Source organism: Myotis davidii, unplaced genomic scaffold (assembly GCF_000327345.1).
Source record: "Myotis davidii unplaced genomic scaffold, ASM32734v1 scaffold979, whole genome shotgun sequence".
NCBI lineage: Eukaryota > Metazoa > Chordata > Mammalia > Chiroptera > Vespertilionidae > Myotis > Myotis davidii.
In genome coordinates, this window is record NW_006290769.1 from 570,688 (window position 1) to 592,542 (window position 21,855).

General features: G+C 41.0%; 1 protein-coding gene across 3 annotated transcripts in view; it reads right to left on the reverse strand.

The window, feature by feature from the left end:
- GCC2 (GRIP and coiled-coil domain containing 2) overlaps window positions 1–21,855 on the reverse strand; it is an 89,907-nt gene that overhangs the window by 60,574 nt on the left and 7,478 nt on the right. For all 3 annotated transcript variants that reach the window (XM_006763887.2, XM_015564011.1, XM_015564012.1), the window contains exons 5-9: window positions 20,589–20,693; window positions 17,049–19,508; window positions 16,275–16,347; window positions 13,282–13,382; window positions 13,092–13,190 (exon numbers count right to left, since the gene is read on the reverse strand). In XM_006763887.2, the coding sequence (XP_006763950.1) occupies window positions 13,092–13,190; window positions 13,282–13,382; window positions 16,275–16,347; window positions 17,049–19,508; window positions 20,589–20,693 (2,838 nt within the window). The remainder of the gene's footprint in view (window positions 1–13,091; window positions 13,191–13,281; window positions 13,383–16,274; window positions 16,348–17,048; window positions 19,509–20,588; window positions 20,694–21,855) is intronic.

A 21,855-nucleotide genomic window follows, 5' to 3' on the forward strand; every position in this document is an offset into this window, starting at 1 on the left:
AAAATCGCATAACAGCAAAATCGCATAACAGCCGAGCATACACCCAGCAGCGCTGCTGATGCCTGTATGTGGAATGAAGTGGGCGGGCATCGGGAGGCCACTATGGCACGGGGCAAGCACTATGGGCAGTCTATCTGAAGTGTACCTGGCGTATAAGACGACCTCCCACTTGGAGGCATATTTTTCAGGGCCAAAAAATCGTCTTATACGCCGGCAAATACGATAAGTTTCTTCCATGTCTTTTCATGGCTTGATAGCTTATTTCCTTTTAGCGCAGAATACAGTCATTCATCACTTAATGATGGGAATAAGCTCTGATAGACACATCATTAGGTAGTTTCATCATGGGAACATCATTGAGGCATTTACACAAACCTTGATGATCTAGCCTCCTATATACCTAGGCTCCTGGGCTACAAGCCTGAGTGTACAGCATGTATGGTACTGAATACTGTAGGCAATTGTAACACAATGGTTAAGTATTTCTGTATCTAAATGTAAAAAAAGTACAGCAAAAATACAGTAGAAAATATTTAAAAAATGGTACAGTTGTATAGGGCATTCACCATAAATGGAGCTCGCAGGCCTGGAAGTTGCTTTGGGTGAGTCAACCAGTGAGTGATAAGTGAATGTGAAGGCCTACGGCAGGCACTACTACAGACTTTATAAACACAGTCCCCAAAGCCCTTACCGTGCTTCCACTGGACAGTCAAAAATAGAACATAAAGCTGTTCAGCTGCTCCATAACCAGGAATGTGTGCTGGACTGATTGGAAGTATTGAGGGAAGGCTGGCTAGTTAAGACATAGATTACCATAATAATGTCAGGAAGGAGTGAAAGATGGCCTGAGAATCAGTAGGAATAAGAAATCAACATGGAGAGAGAAAGAAAGGTAGGGATTGTCATGGTAATGTAGTTTCAGCTACTGCATGTTGGAACAGTAGTCAGGTTAAGGAACTTTGTGGTTCTCATTTAAAAAATAAAAAAAGAAGAGGGTGTTTAACATTGAGAGGGTATAGAACTGAGGATTCAATATTTTGACTGTGGTAATTTTTTACTTCCATCAACCCTCTATGGCATTGAACTGATGGGAGAAATAAAACTATGCTTTAAATCAGGGGTGAGGAACCTTTTTTTCTGCCAAGGACCACTTGGATATTTATAACATCACTAGTAGCCTTGCGCATGAATCCGTGCACCAGTAGTTCACTGCTGCCCTCCTGTAGCTCTCTGCCAGCTGAACCCGCCCTCCTGTAGCTCCCCCTGCCCCCCCTCATAGCTTGCTGCCCTGCCCCTTCCTGTAGCTCTCTACTGCCCACTTGTAGCCAGTAGCTCGCTGCCACCCTCCTGTAGTTCCTCCCGCATCCCTCCCCTGTCATAGCTTGCTGCCCTGCCCCTCCTTTAGCTCTCCGTCTCCCGCTTGTAGCTCAATGCCCCACTCTCCTGCTGATCCATGATCTGTTCATTACACAGTCATTACGTAACGACAATTTGCATATTATATCTTTATTATATAGGATTTTCGGGCCATACAAGTTATCCTTAAAAATTAGCCTGCTATATTTGGTCAAACATTTAGTTAACTCACCCCTAATGCCGTGGCAGGGCCAGACCAAATGATTTCTCGGGCCTTATATGGCCCATGGGTTGGACGTTCCCCACCCCTGCTTTAAATCATTACAACCTGAAAATATTTCCCAAGAACAGACACAGGCTGGCTCCACATTATCGCCAGTAAAAACTTTTCCTAAAGTGGCAGTGGCACTTAATCCTACTTAAAGTAGCTCCTTTAGACCTCTGTACAAGATTTAGGTCCTCAACAAAGAATTTACAGCCTTGTACTCTGAAGACCATCAAGCTAGATCTGGGAGAGCTATAATGGCCTCTGAATATGTGAATATGTAGCATTGGGGCACAGATCGCTATGTACTGAGATAGTTCAGTTGCTGACTGACTGGAATGTAACTTGTACAATCAAAATTGAGGTGCTGCCGAAACCGGTTTGGCTCAGTGGATAGAGCGTCGGCCTGCGGACTGAAAGGTCCCAGGTTCGATTCCGGTCAAGGGCATGTACCTGGGTTGCAGGCACATCCCTGGTGGGGGATGTGCAGGAGGCGGCTGATCAATGTTTCTCTCTCATTGATGTTTCTGACTCTCTATCTCTCTCCCTTCCTCTCTGTAAAAAATCAATAAAATATATTAAAAAAAATAACTAAAATTGAGGTGCTGCGAGTGAGAGAAAATCTATTGCCAAACCCCACAAATATTTCCCCCATCAGTGAAAAAAAATCCCTCCTGAACCACATATTTCTAAAATTTAGCTCCATTATAATTTTATGAGACCACTGTCATAGATTTGGTCTGTCACTGACCAAAATTTCATTATGTGGTACATGACATCCATTCACTTACTGAAGGCCATCTTGGTTGCGTCCAAGTTTTGGCAATTATGAATAATGCTACTATAAACACCTGTATGTAGGTTTTTGTTTGGATTTAAGTTTTCAAATAATTTGGGTAAATACCAAGGAGCACAGTTGCTGAATCATATGGTAAGAGTATGTTTAGTTTTGTAAGCAAATATCAAATTCCTTCCAAAGTGGCTGTACCATTTGGCATTCCCATCAGCAATGAATGAGTTCTAGTTGTTCCATGTCCTTGCCAGCATTTGGCAGTGTCATCTTTTCAGACTCTGACCACTCTAACTGGTGTATAGTGGTATCTCATTGCTGCTTTAATTTGCATTTCCGTAATACTATATAATAAAAGCCTAATATGCAAACCAACTGAATGGCAGATTGGCGGGGCCAGCAAGTGGGTGGTGCCAGGCCAGCCAAGACGGGTGCCAGTGGGCAGAGGAAGGGATGGCAACCGGCAGGCAGCAACGACCGGGGGAATCGGAGGGACTAGCGGTGACTAGTGGAGTTGGAGGGACGATTGGGGGGCATGGCCGGCTGGTGCCGTCCCGCTTGCTTCACTGGTCACCTCCTGCACAGGGAGGCCGGACATCCCCCAAGGGCTCCTGGTCTGCAAGAGGGTGGAGGCCTGGTTGAGGGACCCGCCCCCCCCCCCCCGCCCCAGTGCACTAATTTTCATGCAGCGGGCCTCTAGTAATATATGATATGGAATATTTTTTCATGTTTATTTGCAATCTATATATCTTCTTAAGTGAGGTATTTGTTAAGGTCTTCAGCCCATTTTAAAATCAGGTTGTTTTGTTTCTTCTTATTGTTGAGTTTTAATAGTTCTTTGTATAGTTTGAGTAATAGTCCTTTATCAAATACATGTCATTTGCAAATATTTTCTTCTAATCAGTGGCTTGTCTCTAATTCTTTTGACACACTTTAATTAAGTTTAGGTGTTAATTACTTCATAGCCTTTAGTGTTCTATCTAAAAAGTCACCACCATAACCAAGGTCATCTAGTTCTTTCTTATATTATACTAGAGGCCCAGTGCACAAAAATTTGTGCACTGGTGGGGGAGGGAGGGTGGGGGGTGTCCCTCAGCCCCACTTGTGCCCTCTCACAGTCTGGGACCCCTTGGGAAATAACCACCTGCTGGCTTAGGCCCGCTCCCCGGGTGGCAGATGGCAGGCCTGATCCCTCAGTGCCTGCCCCGCCTCCCCGGGTCACGCACATGGCAGGGCCGATTCGGGGATTGGGGCACCACCCCAGGTCGTGCACACTGCAGGGCCGATCTGGGGGTTGGGGCGCCGCCCCGGGCAGGTCAGCCGATTGCTGCTGCCCCGCCTGGCCCGCCATTTTTGTTGGCGGTTAATTTGTATATCGCGCTGACTAGCCAATGGGAGGTGAAGCGATGGTACAGTCAATTACCATGTTTGTCTATTATTAGATAGGATTCTAAGAGTTTTATAGCTTTGTGTTTTATACTTAGGTCTATGATCCATTTTAAGTTAATTTTTGTGAGGATTTAATATCAATATTCTTTTTTGTTGCATGTGGATGTCTTATTGTTCCAGCACCACTCGTGGAAGGTCATCTTTGCTCCACTGCCAAAGATCTGTTGATTTTATTTATACTAGAGGCCTGGTGCATGAAATTCGTGCCCAGGGGGAGGAGGTCCCCTCAACCCAGCCTGCACCCTCTCCAATCTGGGATCCCTCAGGAGATGATCGGGCCTAAACCGGCAGTTGGAACTCCCTCTCACAATCTGGGACTGCTGACTCCTAACTCCTCACCTGCCTGTCTGCCTGATCGCCCCTACTGGCCCCCTTGCCAGCCTGATCACCCCTAACTGCCTCTGCCTGCTGGCCTGGTTGCCCCCAACTGTCCACCCCCCGCTGGCCTGGTTGCCCCTAAATGCCCCTACCTGGCCAGCATGGTCACCCTTTATTGCCCCCCCACCAGCATGGTCACCCCCAACAGCCCCCCTCTGCTAGCCTGGTTGCCCCTAAATGCCCCCCGTCGGCCTGGTTCCCCCCTACTGGTCCCCTCTGCCAGCCTGGTCGCCCGTAACTGCACCCCCCTGGGAGCTGGTTGCCTCCAACTCTCCGCCCCCCTGCTAGCCTGGTTGTCCCTCACTGCCCCCCCGCCCCTCGCTGGCCTGGTCGCCCCCAACTGCCCCTCTGCTTGGCCTGGTCCTCCCCAACTGCCACCCCCCTGCCGGCCTGGTCGCCCCTTACTGCCCCTCCTGCCATCCTGGTTGCCCCCAACTGCCCCTGCTGCTGGCCTGGTTGCCCCACGCAGCCTGCTGCTCAGTCGTTTGGTCATCCTTCACTAAGCCCCCTGCTAGCCTGGTCGCCCCACACAGCCTGCTGTTTGGTTGTTTGCCCAGTTGGTTGTCCCTCCCTAACTCCCCTTCTAGCCTGGTCATCCCATGTAGCCTGCTGCTCAGTCATTTGGTCGTCCCTCACATTCCCCTGATGGCCTTGTTGTCCCACTCAGCCTGTTCGGTCGTCCGTTCGACTGTCCATTCGGTTGTGATGGCCCCTGGCTCTTTATATATAGACTAGAGGCCCAGTTCATGAAATTCATGCACTGGGGGGTTGTCCCTCAGTCCAGCCTGCACCCTCTCCAATCAGGGACCCCTTGGGGGATGTCTGACTCCCAGTTGGGATCAGGCCTAAACTGGCAGTTGGACATCCCTCTCACAATCCGGGACTGCTGGCTCACAACCACTCTCCTGCCTGCCTGCCTGATTGCCCTTAACTACTTCTGCCTGCCAGCCTGATCTCCCTCTAACCACTCCCCTGCCAGCCTGATCAACTCCTAACTGCTCCCCTGCTGGCCCAATCGCCCCCAACTGCCCTCCCCTGCCAGCCAAGTCCCCCCCAACTGCCCTTCCCTGTTGGCCCAGTCACTCCTAACTGCCCTCCCCTGCTGGCCTGATTGCCCATTGCCAGGAGCCGGTCCATCCTTGCTGTTTCAAGGGACCTGGCATATATGGCATGCTGTTCTTAATATATTTGCTCACCTTCTTGGCGCTATGTGTTTTAACCAAGGTCACCTCTCCGAGAAAGGTTGTTTCCCCAGGTAGAGATTTTCAAACCCCTTCACTAAGTGCCAGGCGGGTAATTAATCTCTTTAACTACAAATAATCATGCTTAAGCTACATAATCTTTACTCCCTGGAATGGAGATAAGAAACGCCCTAACCTTTGGAATAGAGATTGATAGGATTGAATCAACTGGTATAAATACAGATGTAACAAGACAACAACACACAGAACTTAGAAGAGACAGAACTTAGAAGACAGAACCTACACAGAACCTAGAGACAGAAGAACTTCGCTGGAGAGAACATGGCAAAAGATCCTGGACAGAACCTGGCTACAGAACTTGGTTGGAGAACCTAGACAGAACTTGGCTGAAGAACCTAAACCGAACCTGGCTGGAGAACTAGCGAGAGAACATGGCTACAGAACCTGGCTGGAGCACCTGGAGAACCTGGCTGGAGAACCTAGTAAGAGAACATGGACACAGAACTTGGCTGGAGATTGTGGCTAGAGATCCTGGCAAGGCTGCTGATCAACTGAACGCTGTCTCCGTGTCATTCCTTCTTCGCCGACTCCGTCCACACCTTTGGGGACCCCTGGACCCGCTGGGGTCAGACCCCAGCAGCCCATGACTGCCTTTCCCTGCCAGCCATCTTGTGGCTGTGGGCGCCACTATTTTTGAGGGCGTGGCAGTCAATTAGAATATCTCCTCATTATTGGCTGTGGGCGCCTCCATCTTTGCAGCCTGCTGCTCAGTTGTTTTGTAGTCCCTCACTAACCCCCCTGCCTGCCTGCTCACACCATGCAGCCTGCTGTTCAGTCATTTGGTCATCCCTCACTAACCCCCTTGCGGGCCTGATTGCCCCACGCAGCCTGTTAGGTCATCCATTTGGTTGTGATGGTCGCTTAGGCTTTTATATATATAGATAATGTTTCTGGGCTCTCTATTCTGTTCTATAGATCTGTCCATTTTTTTCAGCCACAATCTTGATTGTTGTTGTTTTATAGTAAGTCTTGAAGCCGTATGATGTTAATTCTCCCACTTTGTTCTTCAGTATGCCTATTCTGGATCTGACCTGTATCATTTTCCTTCTCTCTAAAGAACTTTTAATATTTGCTGAAAGGCATGTCTACTAATTCCCTCAAGTTTTAGCTGATAAAGTCTATTTCTACTTCACTTTTTGGAGGATAATTTTTCAGGGCACAGAAGTCTAGGTTAGTGGTTTTTTTTTTTCTTTCAACACTTTCAGTATTTCATTCCATTCTCTTCTTTCTTATATGTTTTCTCATAAGATGAATGTAATTCTTATAGGTAAGGGGTGTTTCCTTACCTATATTGCTTCTTTTTTCATAATTTATCTTTGATGTTCTAAAATTTGCAAATGATATGCTTAGGTTTAGATTTGGGGGGTGGGGGGGTATTTATCATGCTTAGTGTTCTCTGAGCTTCTGGATCTGTAATTTGGTGTCTAACAACATTACATTTCCAAGTTAAAAATTTCAGAAAATTCTCAGTCATCACTGTGTCAAATCTTTGTTCCTTTCTCTTTCTTCTCTTTATGACATCTCATTATGCATATATTATACTTTTTGTAGTTATCTCACAGTTCCTGAATATTCTACTCTTGTTTTCAATCTTTAGAAATCTCTATTTTAAACAAATATATTGACATACATGATCTGCCTCTGTAGAAAATTAATAATACATTAATATGTAAAGAAGCAAGTTCCTAATGGCTCATAAAAGATAAAGTCCATATTTAAATTTCAGGTAAGTGTGTTTAAAAAATGGATTTGTGAGATATCTGTATATATTAAGGACACTAATATGTTGTCATATTTTCATGTTAATTTCATATTGTCTTTAGTTCGGTATATTTTCTTTTGTAAATTCTTTCATTGCTTTTAAGTTTAGAAAAGTATTTCATATTCAGAAGTCCAATGATCAAATATTTTATTGTAGGTTTTAAAAATTTGCTTTTATTTTGACAAAACTCTATTAATCCATCCAGATTTTATTTTAGTTTGGGGAATGAATTAAAAGTCTACCTAGATTTTTCTGAAATAGTTTTCTAATTCCTTCTTCCTTAGTTTCTGTGCGATAATATAAAGTGTGTAGGAGAGAGGCTACACACTTTGTGTGTTGTTATGCAAAAGTCACTAGGTCTTCTACTAAAGTAATGCTTTATTTTTGCACATCATTGTAGGTTTGAAATAAATTTTATTGTCTGCAAGATGTCACTTTTCACTTCTATTCATGCTAACTTGTCCAGATTGCCCTACCAAAAAACCCTAGAGGGTTTCTGACCAAGGTGGCATAGGTAAACATGGTACTCACCTCTCCCACAACCACATAAAAAATGTAAGGAATCTTCAGAATAACCATCATTCAGAAATGCCTAAAATCTGGCTGGCTGGCAGTCCTACAAGTAGGAAATTAAAGAAGCCATATTGAGACTGGTAGGAGGTGAGGAGTCATAGAACAAGCTGGTTCCACAACCACATGTGATGGTTTTACATCGGGTGGGATATCCTGGCTACAGAGGTACCCCCTGAGGAGCAAGGAGTACCAGACCCACACCAGACACCTCAGCCCAAGTTCCAGTGCCAAGAAAATAAGTCTCCATGAATTCTGGCTGTAAAAACCAGCAAGGATAGTGGCTCAGTGAGATGGAGGCTGCTGGAGTCCCAGGCAGTTCTTAAAGGGCCTATGCACAAACTTACACAGACTCACTTCCTCTGAGCTCTAGCGCTGGAGCAGCACCTTTAAAGGATCAGGGACATACGAGGAGGAACTAAATTGTCTGGCATCCGGTAGGAGCTACTGGGGCAGCTTTCTCCCAGACAAAAGTGCTCGCAGAGGTCATTTTCCCAATACCCCAACTGACAGGTGGGTACCATATCTCAGTCTCCATCAACCTGGCTCACACTGTTTGCCTTGCTCTGGTGATTCCCCGAGACCTTACCCCTGTCCAACTTGCTAACTCATGCAAGTTGTTTCCAGTGACTTTTCCATACAACTGGCCTCTCTTGCCTCATGCTTCAGAATTTCCTAAAATCTCTCAGACAAGCAGCAACCAATATCAGCATACCCTGTACCTCTCAATAAGTGGCCCCAGGTCTGGCACTAGTGGCAGCCCTCTTTTGGTTCAGATCTTGACCTCTGCTGGGCAACGCCAAGCCCAACACAAGTAGCAGCCATCTGCAGATCTCTCTGTAGCTTGTGACAGGTGGCCCCAGGCAGGACCCAGGCAGTGGCTGACTTTGCACCGCCCAGTAGGCCCCAAACCAGTCCATCCAGAGGACAGCATCAGACCAGGCCAGATTACACCTCTACCACATCCACTGGTGACACACCCAAGGGGCAGACTAGGTGAGCACCAAAGCCCCACTGAAGCAAGTCTTGCTCCATAGGGTAGACTCCTGCATAGCAGCTCTTCAGCTATAATCACAATTGGTCCTCACAGCCAATTGGCCTGGGGGTCAATTCCTTTCAGAGATACCAACATCAAAGAACACTCAACTACAAAAGGACAATGCACACAGTCCACACAGGGGTGCACCTGGAGCACCCAGCTGGGCCACAGAATCCTATGAGACAACTACTACACAAGGCCACGTTACCAAGTCCGAGAGACACAGCTCTACCGAATACATAGAAACAAACACAAGGAAGTGGAAAAAATGCAGAGACAAAGAAACATATTGTAAAAGAAAGAACAGGAGAAACCTCCAGAAAAAGAATGAAATGAAATGTAAGCAAGCAAACTAACAGATACAGAGTCAAAACAATGTTTATAAGGATGCTCAAAGAACTTAGTGAGAACTTCAACAGCATGAAGAAGGTCTTAGGAAGTATAAAAAAGAACCAGTCAGAAATGAAGGATTCACTAACTGAAATGAATAATAATTTACAGGGCATCAACAGTAGAGTAGTGGAGAATCAAGTCAAGAAATTGGAATATAAGGAAGCAAAAAACAAAGAATCCGAACAGCATAAAGAAAAAGGAATCCAAAAATATGAAGATAGTGTAAGGAGCCTCTGGTACAACTTCAAGCATACCAACATTCGCATCATAGGGTCATGGGAAGGAGGGGAGCAAGAAATCAAAATTTGAAAAAATAATGACAGAAAATTTCCCTTACCTGGTAAAAGAAATAGACACACAAGTCCAGGAAGTGCAGAGAGTCCCAAACAAGATAAACCCAAAAAGGCCCACACCAGGACACATTATAATTAAAATGCCAAAGGTTAAAGGCAAAGAGAGAATCTTAAAAGCAGCAATAGAAAAGCAGTTAGTTACCTACAAGGGAACGCCCATATGACTGTCAGCTGATTTCTCAACAGAAACTTTGCAGGCCAGAATAGAGTGGCAAGAAATATTCAAAGTGATTAAAACGAAGGACCTACAAGCAAGATTATTCTACTCAGCAAAGCTATCATTTAGAATTCAAAGTCAGATAAACAGCTTCCCAGACAAGGAAAAGCTAAAGAAGTTTACCAGTACTACATGAAATGTTAAATAATCTAAATAAAAACAATAAAATAGCAATAAGTGCATATCAACAATTGAATCTAAAAATCAAAGTAAAGGAACAAGCAGAACAGAAGCAGATTCATAGATACAGAGAACATTTTGACAGTTGCCAGATGGAAGGGGGATTTGAGGATGGTTAAGAAAGGTGAAGAGTTTTAGAAGTTCAAATTAGTACTTACAGTCTTGGGTATAAAGTACAGTATAGGGAATACAGTCAATAATATGCTAATAACTATGCCCTAGCCAGTGTTGCTCAGTGGATAGAGCACTCGCCCGCCGACTGAAGGGTCCCGGGTTCAATTCCAGTCAAGGGCACATACCTTGGTTGCAGGTTCCCTGGCCCTGGTCAGGGTACGTGTAGGAGGTAACCAATCGATGTGTCTCTCTCACATTGATGTTTCTCTCTGTCTCTCCCTTTCCCTTCCACTCTCTCTAAAAATAATAGAAAAATATCCTTGGGTAAGGATTAACAATAACAAAAAAATAAAATAAAAATAATATTCTAGTAACTATGTATGATGTCAGATGGTTATATTTTTTGGGATGAGCACTCAGTAAGTTTTATAATGTCTAATCACTGTCATGTACACCTGAAACCAATATAATATTGTATGTCAACTATAACTGAAAAATAAAAACTTATTTTAAAAAACTTATAATATTACGTGAAATTGTTTTAGAACTTGTAAACAAAACTGAGAATTAATATTTCAAGTAATATTGAGTCATCCTACATATGTTTTGCAGTTTTCTTCATTAAGTTCCAAATTTTATCATTAAAGTTCTTCATGAAATTTTATTTTAGGCTACTTTGGGTTTTTCTTCGTTTAATCAAATCCCACTTGATTATGGCCTATTCCCTATCTACCTTTACTTTTCTATACAGTATCCATCTTGTATTTTTGTTTGCTTTTCTGTTATTGCCATTGGAATGTAAGTCCTAACATGGCAATAACAGTATATTGGTGACCATCTCCCCAGTACTCAACCCAGCTGTAAAAATATTTGCTGAAAGAATACATAAAGAAACATAATGGTATTTATTTTGCATTCAGTAATTTTGTACTCTCATTTTAAATTACTTTATTTTTTATAGTATTCTCATTTTATTTAGGTAGAAAAGCATATTACCTCCAAATAATACTTTCATTTCCCTGTGAGACCTGTTGTTTAAGCTTCAAATGGCTTATTCATGTGGGCAGAACAATTTCTATATAATAAAAGCCTAATATACTAAGTGTCCGGTTGTCTGTTCAACCAATCAAAGTGTAATATGCTAGCCGAAACCAGTTTGGCTCAGTGGATAGAGCGTCGGCCTGCGGACTGAAAGGTCCCAGGTTCGATTCCGGTCAAGGGCATGTACCTGGGTTGCGGGCACATCCCCAGTAGAGGGTGTGCAGGAGGCAGCTGATCGATGTTCCTCTCTCATCGATGTTTCTAACTATCTCTCTCTCTTCCTCTCTGTAAAAAATCAATAAAATATATTTTTAAAAAAAGTGTAATATGCTAATGATATGCTAAGGCTGCTCAACCACTCACTGTGACGTGCACTGACCACCAGGGGGTAGACGCTCCGACCGGTAGGTTAGCTTGCTGCTGGGGTCCAGCTGATCGGGACTGAGTGAAATGGACTGGACACACCCTGGAGCCCTCCCGTGGTCCCTTCCCTGGTGGCCAACCTCCCACGTCCCTTCCTGGCCCTAATCGTGCACCAGTGGGGTCCCTCAGCCTTGCCTGTGCTTTCTCACAATCTGGGACCCTTTGGGAGATGTTGGCCAGGCCGAGGGACCCCACTGGTGCATGAATTCGTGCACTGGGCCTCTAGTCCTATATAATAAAAGCCCAGCGACTGAATGGCAAAACAACCAGAACAACCTGTTGACCAGTTGCTATGACGCACACTGCCAGGGGCAGATGCTCAACGCAGGAGCTGCCCCTTGATGGTCAGTGTGCTCCCACAGTGGGAGCGCCGCTTAGTTGACAAGGATGCTCCCTCAGCAGGCTGATCCCTCAGGCCATGCCCTACACTGGTGAAGGCCTCTAGTATTAAATAACTAGTGACCCGGTACACGGATTCATGTACATTGAAAAATAAATTAATTAGAAAGTGGTTGGCAGGGTGGGACTGGTCAAGATGGGCCGGATACGCCCTGGAGCCAAACTCCCGCAGTCACTCCCTGGCATCTGTGGAGTGAGTGGGGTACCTCCGGAAGGTGAGGTCCCTCGCCCTGGCCTGCGGGGATCAGGCCGAAACCAGCTCTCCAACATCCCCCAAGGGGTCCCAGAGTGCAAGAGGGCACTCTGCAAAGTTGCTATCGTACAGGTGTGCAGTAAACCAGGTGTGCAGTAAACCAGATTCAGGGCCGACAGTGCCCCAGCAACAACATAACCCATGGCTGAAGGTGGAACTACGCGGCCCTGCGAGGGCTCGGGCTCCCTCCTCTCTAGTTTCGGGGTGTGTCACCCAAGAACCGTTGCTGCCAATTCCCTGCAGCTCGGCAGCTCCTGTGTTGAGCGCCTGCCCCCATGATGGTCTGTGTGCATCATAGCAACCGGTGGAACGGTCAGACACTTAGCATATTATTAGCCTTTTATATATATAGAAGACAACAGTAATAATACCATCTTTTTTGTTCCTAATCTATATATATAAAAGCCTAAGCTACCAAACGACCAAGTGATCAACTGGTTGCTATGACGCGCACTGACCACCAGGGGCAGACACTCAGCACAGGGGCTGCCCCCTGGTGGTCAGTGCACTCCCATAGCCAACCTCTGGCGGTCCCCTCCCCTGGTCGGCCGGCCACCCTGATCGGCCCCCATCGCCAGCCAGGCTGAGCGACCCCACCCGTGCACGAATTCGTGCACCAGGCCTCTAGTTTTATTATAAAATCCAAAAACAGAATCTTAATTTTAAAATACAAGGCACTATTTAAAGCATAGCTACTTAAAATCTTGACATTATGATACATTATACAAAAACATAGTAAAAACGATTTACTAAAAACACAAGGTGATTATATTATAGACAAGAATTTCTAATACATTTGTTAGCTTAGAGGTTACAAATAAATCTTGTTATTGAAGTAACTTTTTACCTTATAGCTTTCTGCTCCTTGAATTAGATCTCTCATGGAAGTAGACAACTGATCCTTTTCTGAATGAAGAGATTTGAGTTCTTCCCTTAGAGTCTGGGCCTATTTTAAATATATAATAGAGAGTTTTATGGATAGAAAAGTTGATTTTCTAAAATGTAAGGTTTTTGAATTTTGCATTAAGTCACCTTACCTCTCTCCTGCTAGAATCTAGTTCTTTCTTTGCCTTCACAGCAACTAGTTTTATCTTATTTATTTTTTCCTCTTTCTCTCTGGATTCTTTTTTGAGGTACTCTAAAAACATAAAATGAATGGCTTATATATGAACTCAAAAGGAAAAAAGGAAAAATATCCAAATTTACTTATTTTAGCCCTAGAAAAAGTATTAATACCTATTTTTTAAAAAATATATTTTATTGATTTTTTACAGAGAGGAAGGGAGAGAGATAGTTAGAAACATCGATGAAAGAGAAACATCGATCAGCTGCCTCCTGCACACCTCCTACTGGGGATGTGCCCGCAACCCAGGTACATGCCCTTGATCGGAATCGAACCTCGGACCTTTCAGTCCACAGGCCAACGCTCTATCCACTGAGCCAAACTGGTTTCAGCAATACCTATTTTTTTAAGTGAAAGCTTAAGTATTCATTATCTAAGTGAGGGAAACAATGTAAAAAATTTCCATTTTCTTCAATCCTCCATAATAGTCTATTTTTGTTTTTCAGGAATTTCATAACTGTCTAGGAATTGGAGAGGCTGTTAGGACATCTTTAACCTGAAAAGATTTACTGGAAACACCCGTAGACCAAGATTTTAGGTGATAATTTTCAAACAAGGATCAAGTAGAAGTTATATTGTTATTAAGTTATATAACCAGATGAAGTTATATAGTCATGCTCCCTAAGCATACCCATCTTGGTTGGTCTTATTTTTACAACTAAACCTGTAATGTGTTCTATGTATCCAGTCTTGACCTCTCCCCTTAATTTCTTTTTAAATTTTTATTTTATTTTATCTTATTTTATTTTATTTCAGAGAGGAAGAGAGAGGGAGAGATAGAAACATCAATGATGAGAGAGTATCACTGATCAGCTGCCTCCTGCATACCCCCTATTGGGGATTGAGTCCGCAACCTGGGCATGTGTCTTGACTGGGAATCGAACCGTGACCTCCTGTTCATAGGCTGACACTCAACCGAGCCACATTCGACAGGGCATATTTTACTTTTTGATGGTATCACTGCTTAATTTTAGTTCTATCCCTGCTTATTAATGTAGTTGCACCTGTCTTCAAATACACTGTACAAATACATCTGGCTGCTACTGATGAATCATCTGTGTGTGTGAAACGCAGGACAGTTGTTTCAATTCTGCATTTTGTCCTATATCTTCTCACCTACTCAGGCACCAATGTAGCAATTCTTCTTTATTGTGCAGCATACTTCCTCCTCTATTAGTGTTTCTCCAATTTATAAGCATACAATAAGAAAAATATCAAGAGATTAAGCTCATGAATAATGAATGCAGTTAAAGAGGGTTGCAGTCTTGATAGGATAGATGAAACATCATACACACACAAAAAGGCAAACCACATTTCCTCTGTGGATATTGTTCCCTCTCTTCTTTCTTTTATAGCAGAACTTGTAAGAGTTGTTTATATATGCTCTCAAATTTCTCTTCTTCTATTTGTTTCTTTAACTCACTTCAATCAGGATCTGGCTTTGGCTTATCATGGGAACTATTACTACCAAGTTACCAATGACATCTAGGTTACTTAATCCAATGGTTAGTGCTTAGTACTAATGTTACTTGGCCTATCATAGCATTCACATGGCTAAACATTTTTCCCTCTTGAAACACTTGAACTTCATTTGCCTTAGCTGCCAAGACATTTTATGCTCTGGGTCTTCCTACCTCCTTTCTTTCCTTCTCAACTTTCTTTGCTGTTTCTATCTTTCTGATTTTTAAGTGATAGAGAACTATCTCTGGTCCTCATCCTTTTTCTACACTCATTTGCTTAGTGATCTCAATCACATGGCTTTTAATGCCAATTATTAGGTTGATTACAAATTTTTATCTCTGATTTAGCTTTTTCTCAATTCTGGATTTGCATATTTAGCAGTCTATTTGACATCTCCACTTGCATTGGTCCTTATACTTAATTTATTTAAAACTGAGCTAATGATCTCCCTAACCTGACTTGCCCCAATCATCCATTACAGAAAACTGGGTGTCATTCTAATCTCTTCCAGCTACCCTCTCCCCTTCTCTCTGCCAATTTAAGTGAGCACTAAAATGAGGAATTATGGGCACATTACAAAACACTAAGTATTTGTTTGTCTTTGTTTATTTATATTTTTAAAAATATATTTTTATTGATTTCAAAGAGGAAAGGAGAGGCTGCCTCCTGCACACCTCCTACTGGGGGTCGAGCCCACAACCTGGGCATGTGCCCTTGACTGGAATGGAACCCAGGACACTTCAGTCTCCAGGCCAATGCTCTATCCATTGAGCCCAACCACCCAGTGCTGTTTCTTTGTCTTTAAAAGAGCTATCGCATAATGATGAGAAATAAAGTCCTGACTCCTCTGCAGGTGGCACTGGTGCGGCTGTGCTCAGTCTCCTGCCTCCCCAGGAACTTCTAATATGCTCCTTGATGGTATATATGTTAACATACAAGCTCTTGCTGTTTCCTCTTGCTAAAATACCTTCCTTTGTGGAAAATTTTTCATTCTTCAAGACACAAGAAAAGTAGTTTATATTGTGATGTTTTTCCTAACTTAAAACAGGCAGTTACTTTTAGTACCACCAGCACTGTACCTTGCACACACATCAAACTAATGTAATAACAGCCCCTTGTGGCAGTGAGCTTTTTAAAGACATGACCTGTATCTTAATCACCTTTCTATTACTAGTGCCTAGGTAACTGGGCATTCAAATAGTTTATTTAACCATGGAACCATTTATAAATGAAATCATATCAGTTCTTTATTTGGATTAAACAAAAAGTGACAGTTTTGAAAGGGAAGACAAACAGATGGCAGAGGGGCAAGAAAGGGGATATTAGGAAGAGACAGCTGCTTATTATGATTTAAAGACTTATTAACTGGCTTCTATATTTCCCAACCTACTTTAACCCTAAGGAGAATCTGTATAATTGTGACAACGTATGCAAAACAGTACTTACCTATTTTTTCTTCTAGTTCTTTTACTAAAGGAGGTTGATTATTTTCTACAGAAGGTGATTTCTCAAAGGAATCCTAGATTTTATAGGAAACAAAAAAACAAAAACAGAATCATTTTATTCCTAATGATGAATGCCATCATGTTAAATATAAGAAAATCATTATTAAAGAATCCATACAAAAAGCAATTTGGTGAACAGTATTTTTCTTCCCTTGAGAGACCAGGTAATATTGACCTTAGAAAAGGTAATACATGCCGAAACCGGTTTGGCTCAGTGGATAGAGCGTCGGCTTGCGGACTCAGGGGTCCCAGGTTCGATTCCGGTCAAGGGCATGTACCTTGGTTGCGGGCACATCCCCAGTGGGGAGTGTGCAGGAGGCAGCTGGTCGATGTTTCTCTCTCATCGATGTTTCTAACTCTCTATCTCTCTCCTTTCCTCTCTGTAAAAACTCAATAAAATATATTAAAAAAAAAAAAGGTAATACATACATCACACAAGAATAAAATTCAAATTTTTTCATTCTTAGTGCAGTTTTGCTGTTGACTAAATTATACAATTACACAATATCACATAATCTTATGCAAGATCATAATTCTAAAATGATCCAAAACCAAAAAGTCATCATGAAATATATTTTTCAAAAATTTCCCATTTGAGTTTAAATGCCAAAAATTAAAATTCTGGCTTTGAAGTGTAAAAAAGTTTATATATTTTCTAGAGCTCACAATTTGAACTAAGAATTTATTTAAATTGATAAAATTCAAATTAAAATACCTTTAATATCAACTCTGCTTTCACATCTTGCAATTCAGATTCTTTTTGTTTTACTGCTAGTCTTAGGTTTTCAAGTTCCTTTATAAAAGATTTTTCTTTTTCATTATGGATTTCAAAGTTGCTACACAATTTTTGAGACATTTCTTCAACTTGAATTGAAAGATTCGAATTTTCAAGCCTTGTTCTTTCATTAGCATTTTTCATTTCTAGAAGATCAGACTGCAGGGCCTCTTTTTCTGACCTAGTTTCTTCTAACTCTTTCTTTAAGAGAACTTTCTCTTGTTCATAGTCTCTCAGTAAAGACCTAAGTTCCTCATATTGAACTATATTCTCCTCCTCAAGGCACTTAATATTTTTTTCTAACTCTAATACCTTTTTATCATATTGAAAGAGCAAGTTATGTTTTTCCTCATTTGTTTTAGCTAAGGATTCACCTACAGCTTGTAGAACATTTGTAACATCTTGCTCTTCATTTTCTTCTACTTCCAGCTCCATTTGTTTAAAAAAACCATACAACTGAGTTTTGACAAATAACTTCTGGGCTTGCTCATTTTCAAACAGTTTATTTAAATTATCTCGCTCTTGAACTGTTACCTGAAGTTTCTTTTCTAATTCAGAAATGTGTTCCTTAAGAATAAAATATTCTTCCTTTTGAGACAAGAAAGCTTCCACATCTCTATTCAAATTATTCTTTTCTGAACTTAGCTTACTATTTTCCTCATAAAGAGACTTCACTTCAGATGACAGTTCTTCCTGGTTTTCAGAGAGAGTTTTCAATTGACCCATAAGCTTTTCTAGTTCTTGGCTACTCTGGTCTTTTTCCTTTAAAGTTTCTTCGAGTACTCCTGTCAATTCATTTACCTTTTGTTCTAGTTCACTGTTGTACTGGGTAGTTTGCTGCACTTTTTCCCTAAGTTCTAGAATTAATCTTTCTTCCCTTTCACATTTTATATGGAGATTACCCATCTCTTCATGAGAACTTTTAATTTTACTTATGAAATTATCTTTTTCTTCTGTAAGAGAACTTATCTTTGCTTCAAATTCTTGTAACATGGAATCTCTCTGACTGAGACTAACTAAATATGCGTCATTCTTTTCTTGAAGATTTTTTACGGCCTTTTCAAGTTCTGGTACAAGTTCTTTTTGTGACAATAACTTTTCATTTTCTATTTGGAGATGATTCACAGTTTCAAGAAGAGCATCTTTTTCATTGAAAGCAGTTCTGAGCTTCTGCTGAAGGTCATTAACATCAGATGCTTGTTGTTGCTTCATTGATTCAAATTCTTGACTTATTTTTCCAGCAGATTCTCCTAGTTCTGCTTGTAAAATTTCCATAATCTCTCGCAAACTTTCATAATTTAATACTGCTTCTTGCTTTTCTTGCTGTAGGTTTTCACACTGCTCCTTAAGACACTGTATTTCAAACATTAATGTTAATTTTTCTTTTTCTGAGTCTGACAAAAATGTCTCATGTAGTTCTGATATTTCTTTTTGCTGTTGCTCCTGAAGACTCTGTATTTCTTTGTTATGCTGTTCTGTAATATGGTAAAGTTGTTTATTTGAATCTTCTAGTTCAGATTTTAATTTTTCAATTACACAGCCCTGTTCTTCTTTAACTAGCAATAATTCGTTAATTTTAAATTCTAAATCTTCCCGCTCATGAAAAAATTCATCCTTTATATGTTGGGCATCAATTTCAAGTTTTAATTTAAGATTATTCATATAAATTACCTCATCTTTTAAGATATTATGTTGAGACTCTAGTTCTTTTAAGGTATCTTCTAAGTGTTTGACTTTTTCATTTACTATTTGGTCTACAAAAGTATCTTGTAAGAGCAAAGAAGACATCTGATTTTCTTGGTTTGCATTTGAGGCTTTCCCTAAGTTTTCTAATTCATATTTTTCCTGAATGTCCTCCTCACTTGCCTCCCATTGTTTGACTAAGTTCTCTTTTAGCTGATTAAAATTATTGGCTTCTGCTTCTTGTTCTTTAGCAGATGCTGCATTTTGACACATCAATTCTTTCACTTCTTCTTGATGTGTAGCTTTCAACTGCATAAGTTTTTCTTGCAAACTATCAATATCTTTTTGGTAATGCTGAGAATTAGCCTCAATGACTTTTTGAAGATGAGTAATTTCTTGCTCCTTTTCATTTGTGGCAGCTTCTAATTGATTTTTCAGATATAAAATTTGCTCCTCAAAGGCTGCCCTAATTTTCTGAATCTCTTCTTGCAGGTTTTTAACATTATCTTCAGAGTCACTCTGAAATTTAAGTTGTTCTGAAAACTCTAATTGTTTTTTTTTTTCTTCTTCCAATTCCTTTAGCAATCTAGCTTTATCTTCACTGTGTTTACAATGTACTGCCATTAATTCATTTTTCAAATTTTCCATTTGCTTCATACAGTTCCTTTGTGACTGTTCAAACTCCTTGTGGATATCTTCCATCTTATTTTCAGAATCCTATTATAAAAATAAGTACATAAAAATTATTTTATTAGCCCTGGGCAGATAGCTTAGTTGGCTAGAGTGTTGTCCCAATATGCCAAATGTGAGTTTAATCACTGGTCAGGGCACATAAAAGCAGCAACCAATGAATACATAAATAAGTGGAATCACAAATCAATGTTTCTCTCTCTCTCTCGCTCTTAAAAAAAATCAAGACATCAAAATTAAAAATAATTGTTTAATTAAGACAAAAGAAATCCCTGTCCTCAAGAAAAGTATTAGTCACAGGCTAAGTAGAGAAAACTGGAAATGAACAGGAAAGTACTTAGAAAAATAGGACACTGATATTCCAAGAATTCTACTTAGGGTCTGACTACCTTAAATATGACAATATATATCAACAGTACTAATGCCATTCAGAGTAATAACTAGGAAATTTATGAATTTAATTTTCTTTTATAAGGACAAATTATGTAAGTTGTATTACATCACAAGGCTTTAACAACTATCTCTTGAGTAGATTAATAAAAGACTTTTTGGAAAAATTTGCCCAGACCTAAGAGGTAACTACATATCCTAGAACTGAACAGATAATAGTATTTAGAATATGTGTGAGGTTCGACCTACATAAATACTTTTTCATAAAAAACATACTTTTTTTTCCCACCCCATTTTTATTAAAGAATGACATTAACCCTAGCTGATTTGGTTCAGTGGATAGAGCATCAGCCTGCAGACTGAAGGGTCCTAGGTTTGATTCTGGTCAAGGGCACATGCCCGGGTTGCGGGCTCAATCCCCAGTATGGGGCATGCAGGAGGCAGATAATCAATGATTCTCTCTCATCACTGATGTTTCTCTCTCTCTCCCTCTCCCTTCTTCTCTGAAATCAAAAAGGAAAAAAAGAAAAAGAATGCAACAAAGAAATGTTAGCTCTATCTCTTGTAGTTGAGTAATTTCAGTTATTTTTCTTTTTAAATATCAATTTATTTTGTTTGTAAACTGTTAAAGTCATATCAGATGCTTTTTAAGATCTTAAGTCTAAAATTCATTACCACACTATATAAGTTAATAAAAAAATTAAAATATTGCCTTACCTCAACCTGTTGCTTCATTTTAATATTTTCCTTCTTCAGAGAAAAACACTGTTGCTCAGTCTCTGCTTTTTCCAGAAGAACAGCATCCAGATGTTCAGACAATGCCTGTTTGAAACAGGATTTGTTTGCCCGAGGTTAAATATAATGGATTGATCCATGCATAAGTTATCTCCTCACCTTTTCCAAACCACACTAAAATAAGAATGAAAGATTTTAAAAGGAACATAAATAAGAACAAAGAGAAAAGAAGAAAGGACATGAGGATATGAGAAATTTCAACATATTTTTGGAAAACTGAAAGTGGAAGAGGAGTAACTGAATTAGAGAGAGGAAGAAAGCTATAAGCTAAGGGCCTTCACAGAGAAACACTTGTGAGAAACTAGAAATACTTTAGAGAAGTAAATGCTCAGGAACTGGAGGCAACAGATATTGTTGAAGGTACGATGTATATTGCATTCAAAAATTGGGGATTGGGTGATAGTATGAATAAGGAGTGGTTAGAATAATAGGCAAGAAATCTACCCATGTCCTGTCTCCCTCAGAGACAGGGTTATTTTATTTTTAAAGATATATTTCGTTTCTTTCTTTTAAAAACTGATTTCAGAGAGGAAGGGAGAGGGAGGGAGAGAGAGATAGAAACATGAATGATGAGAGAGAATTAAGATTTGCTTTGACAAGGGGCAAAATCTGGTTAGGAAACGCAGATGCGTGAAATCCTAGAGAAGCCACTAAGGCAGTGGTTCTCAACCTTTTGGCCCTTTAAATACAGTTCCTCATGTTGTGACCCAACCATAAAATTATTTGCGTTGCTACTTCATAACTGTAATGTTGCTACTGTTATGAATCGTAATGTAAATATCTGATATGCAGGATGGTCTTAGGCAACCCCTGTGAAAGGGTCGTTCGACCACCAAAGGGGTTGCGACCCACAGGTTGAGAACCACTGCACTAGGAAAAGATAAGACCTGCCCCTAGGCCATCAGCCGTCTCCCACACACCCTGCACTGGGGACCGAGCCTGCAATCCAGGCATGTGCCCCTGACCGAAATCGAACCCGCGACCCTTCAGTCTGCAGGCCAACACTCTATCCACTGAACCAAACTGGCTAGGGCAGAGACAGGTTTATTCTCTACAGAAATTAAATGGTGTGGAAATTGATAAAATCAAAAACAGTTCAACAATTACAGAGTTAGCTAACAAAGCAACAACCTTTAGTAAGACTGATCAAAAAGAAGTCTGAAGCAACAAACAATATAATGAAAAAAGG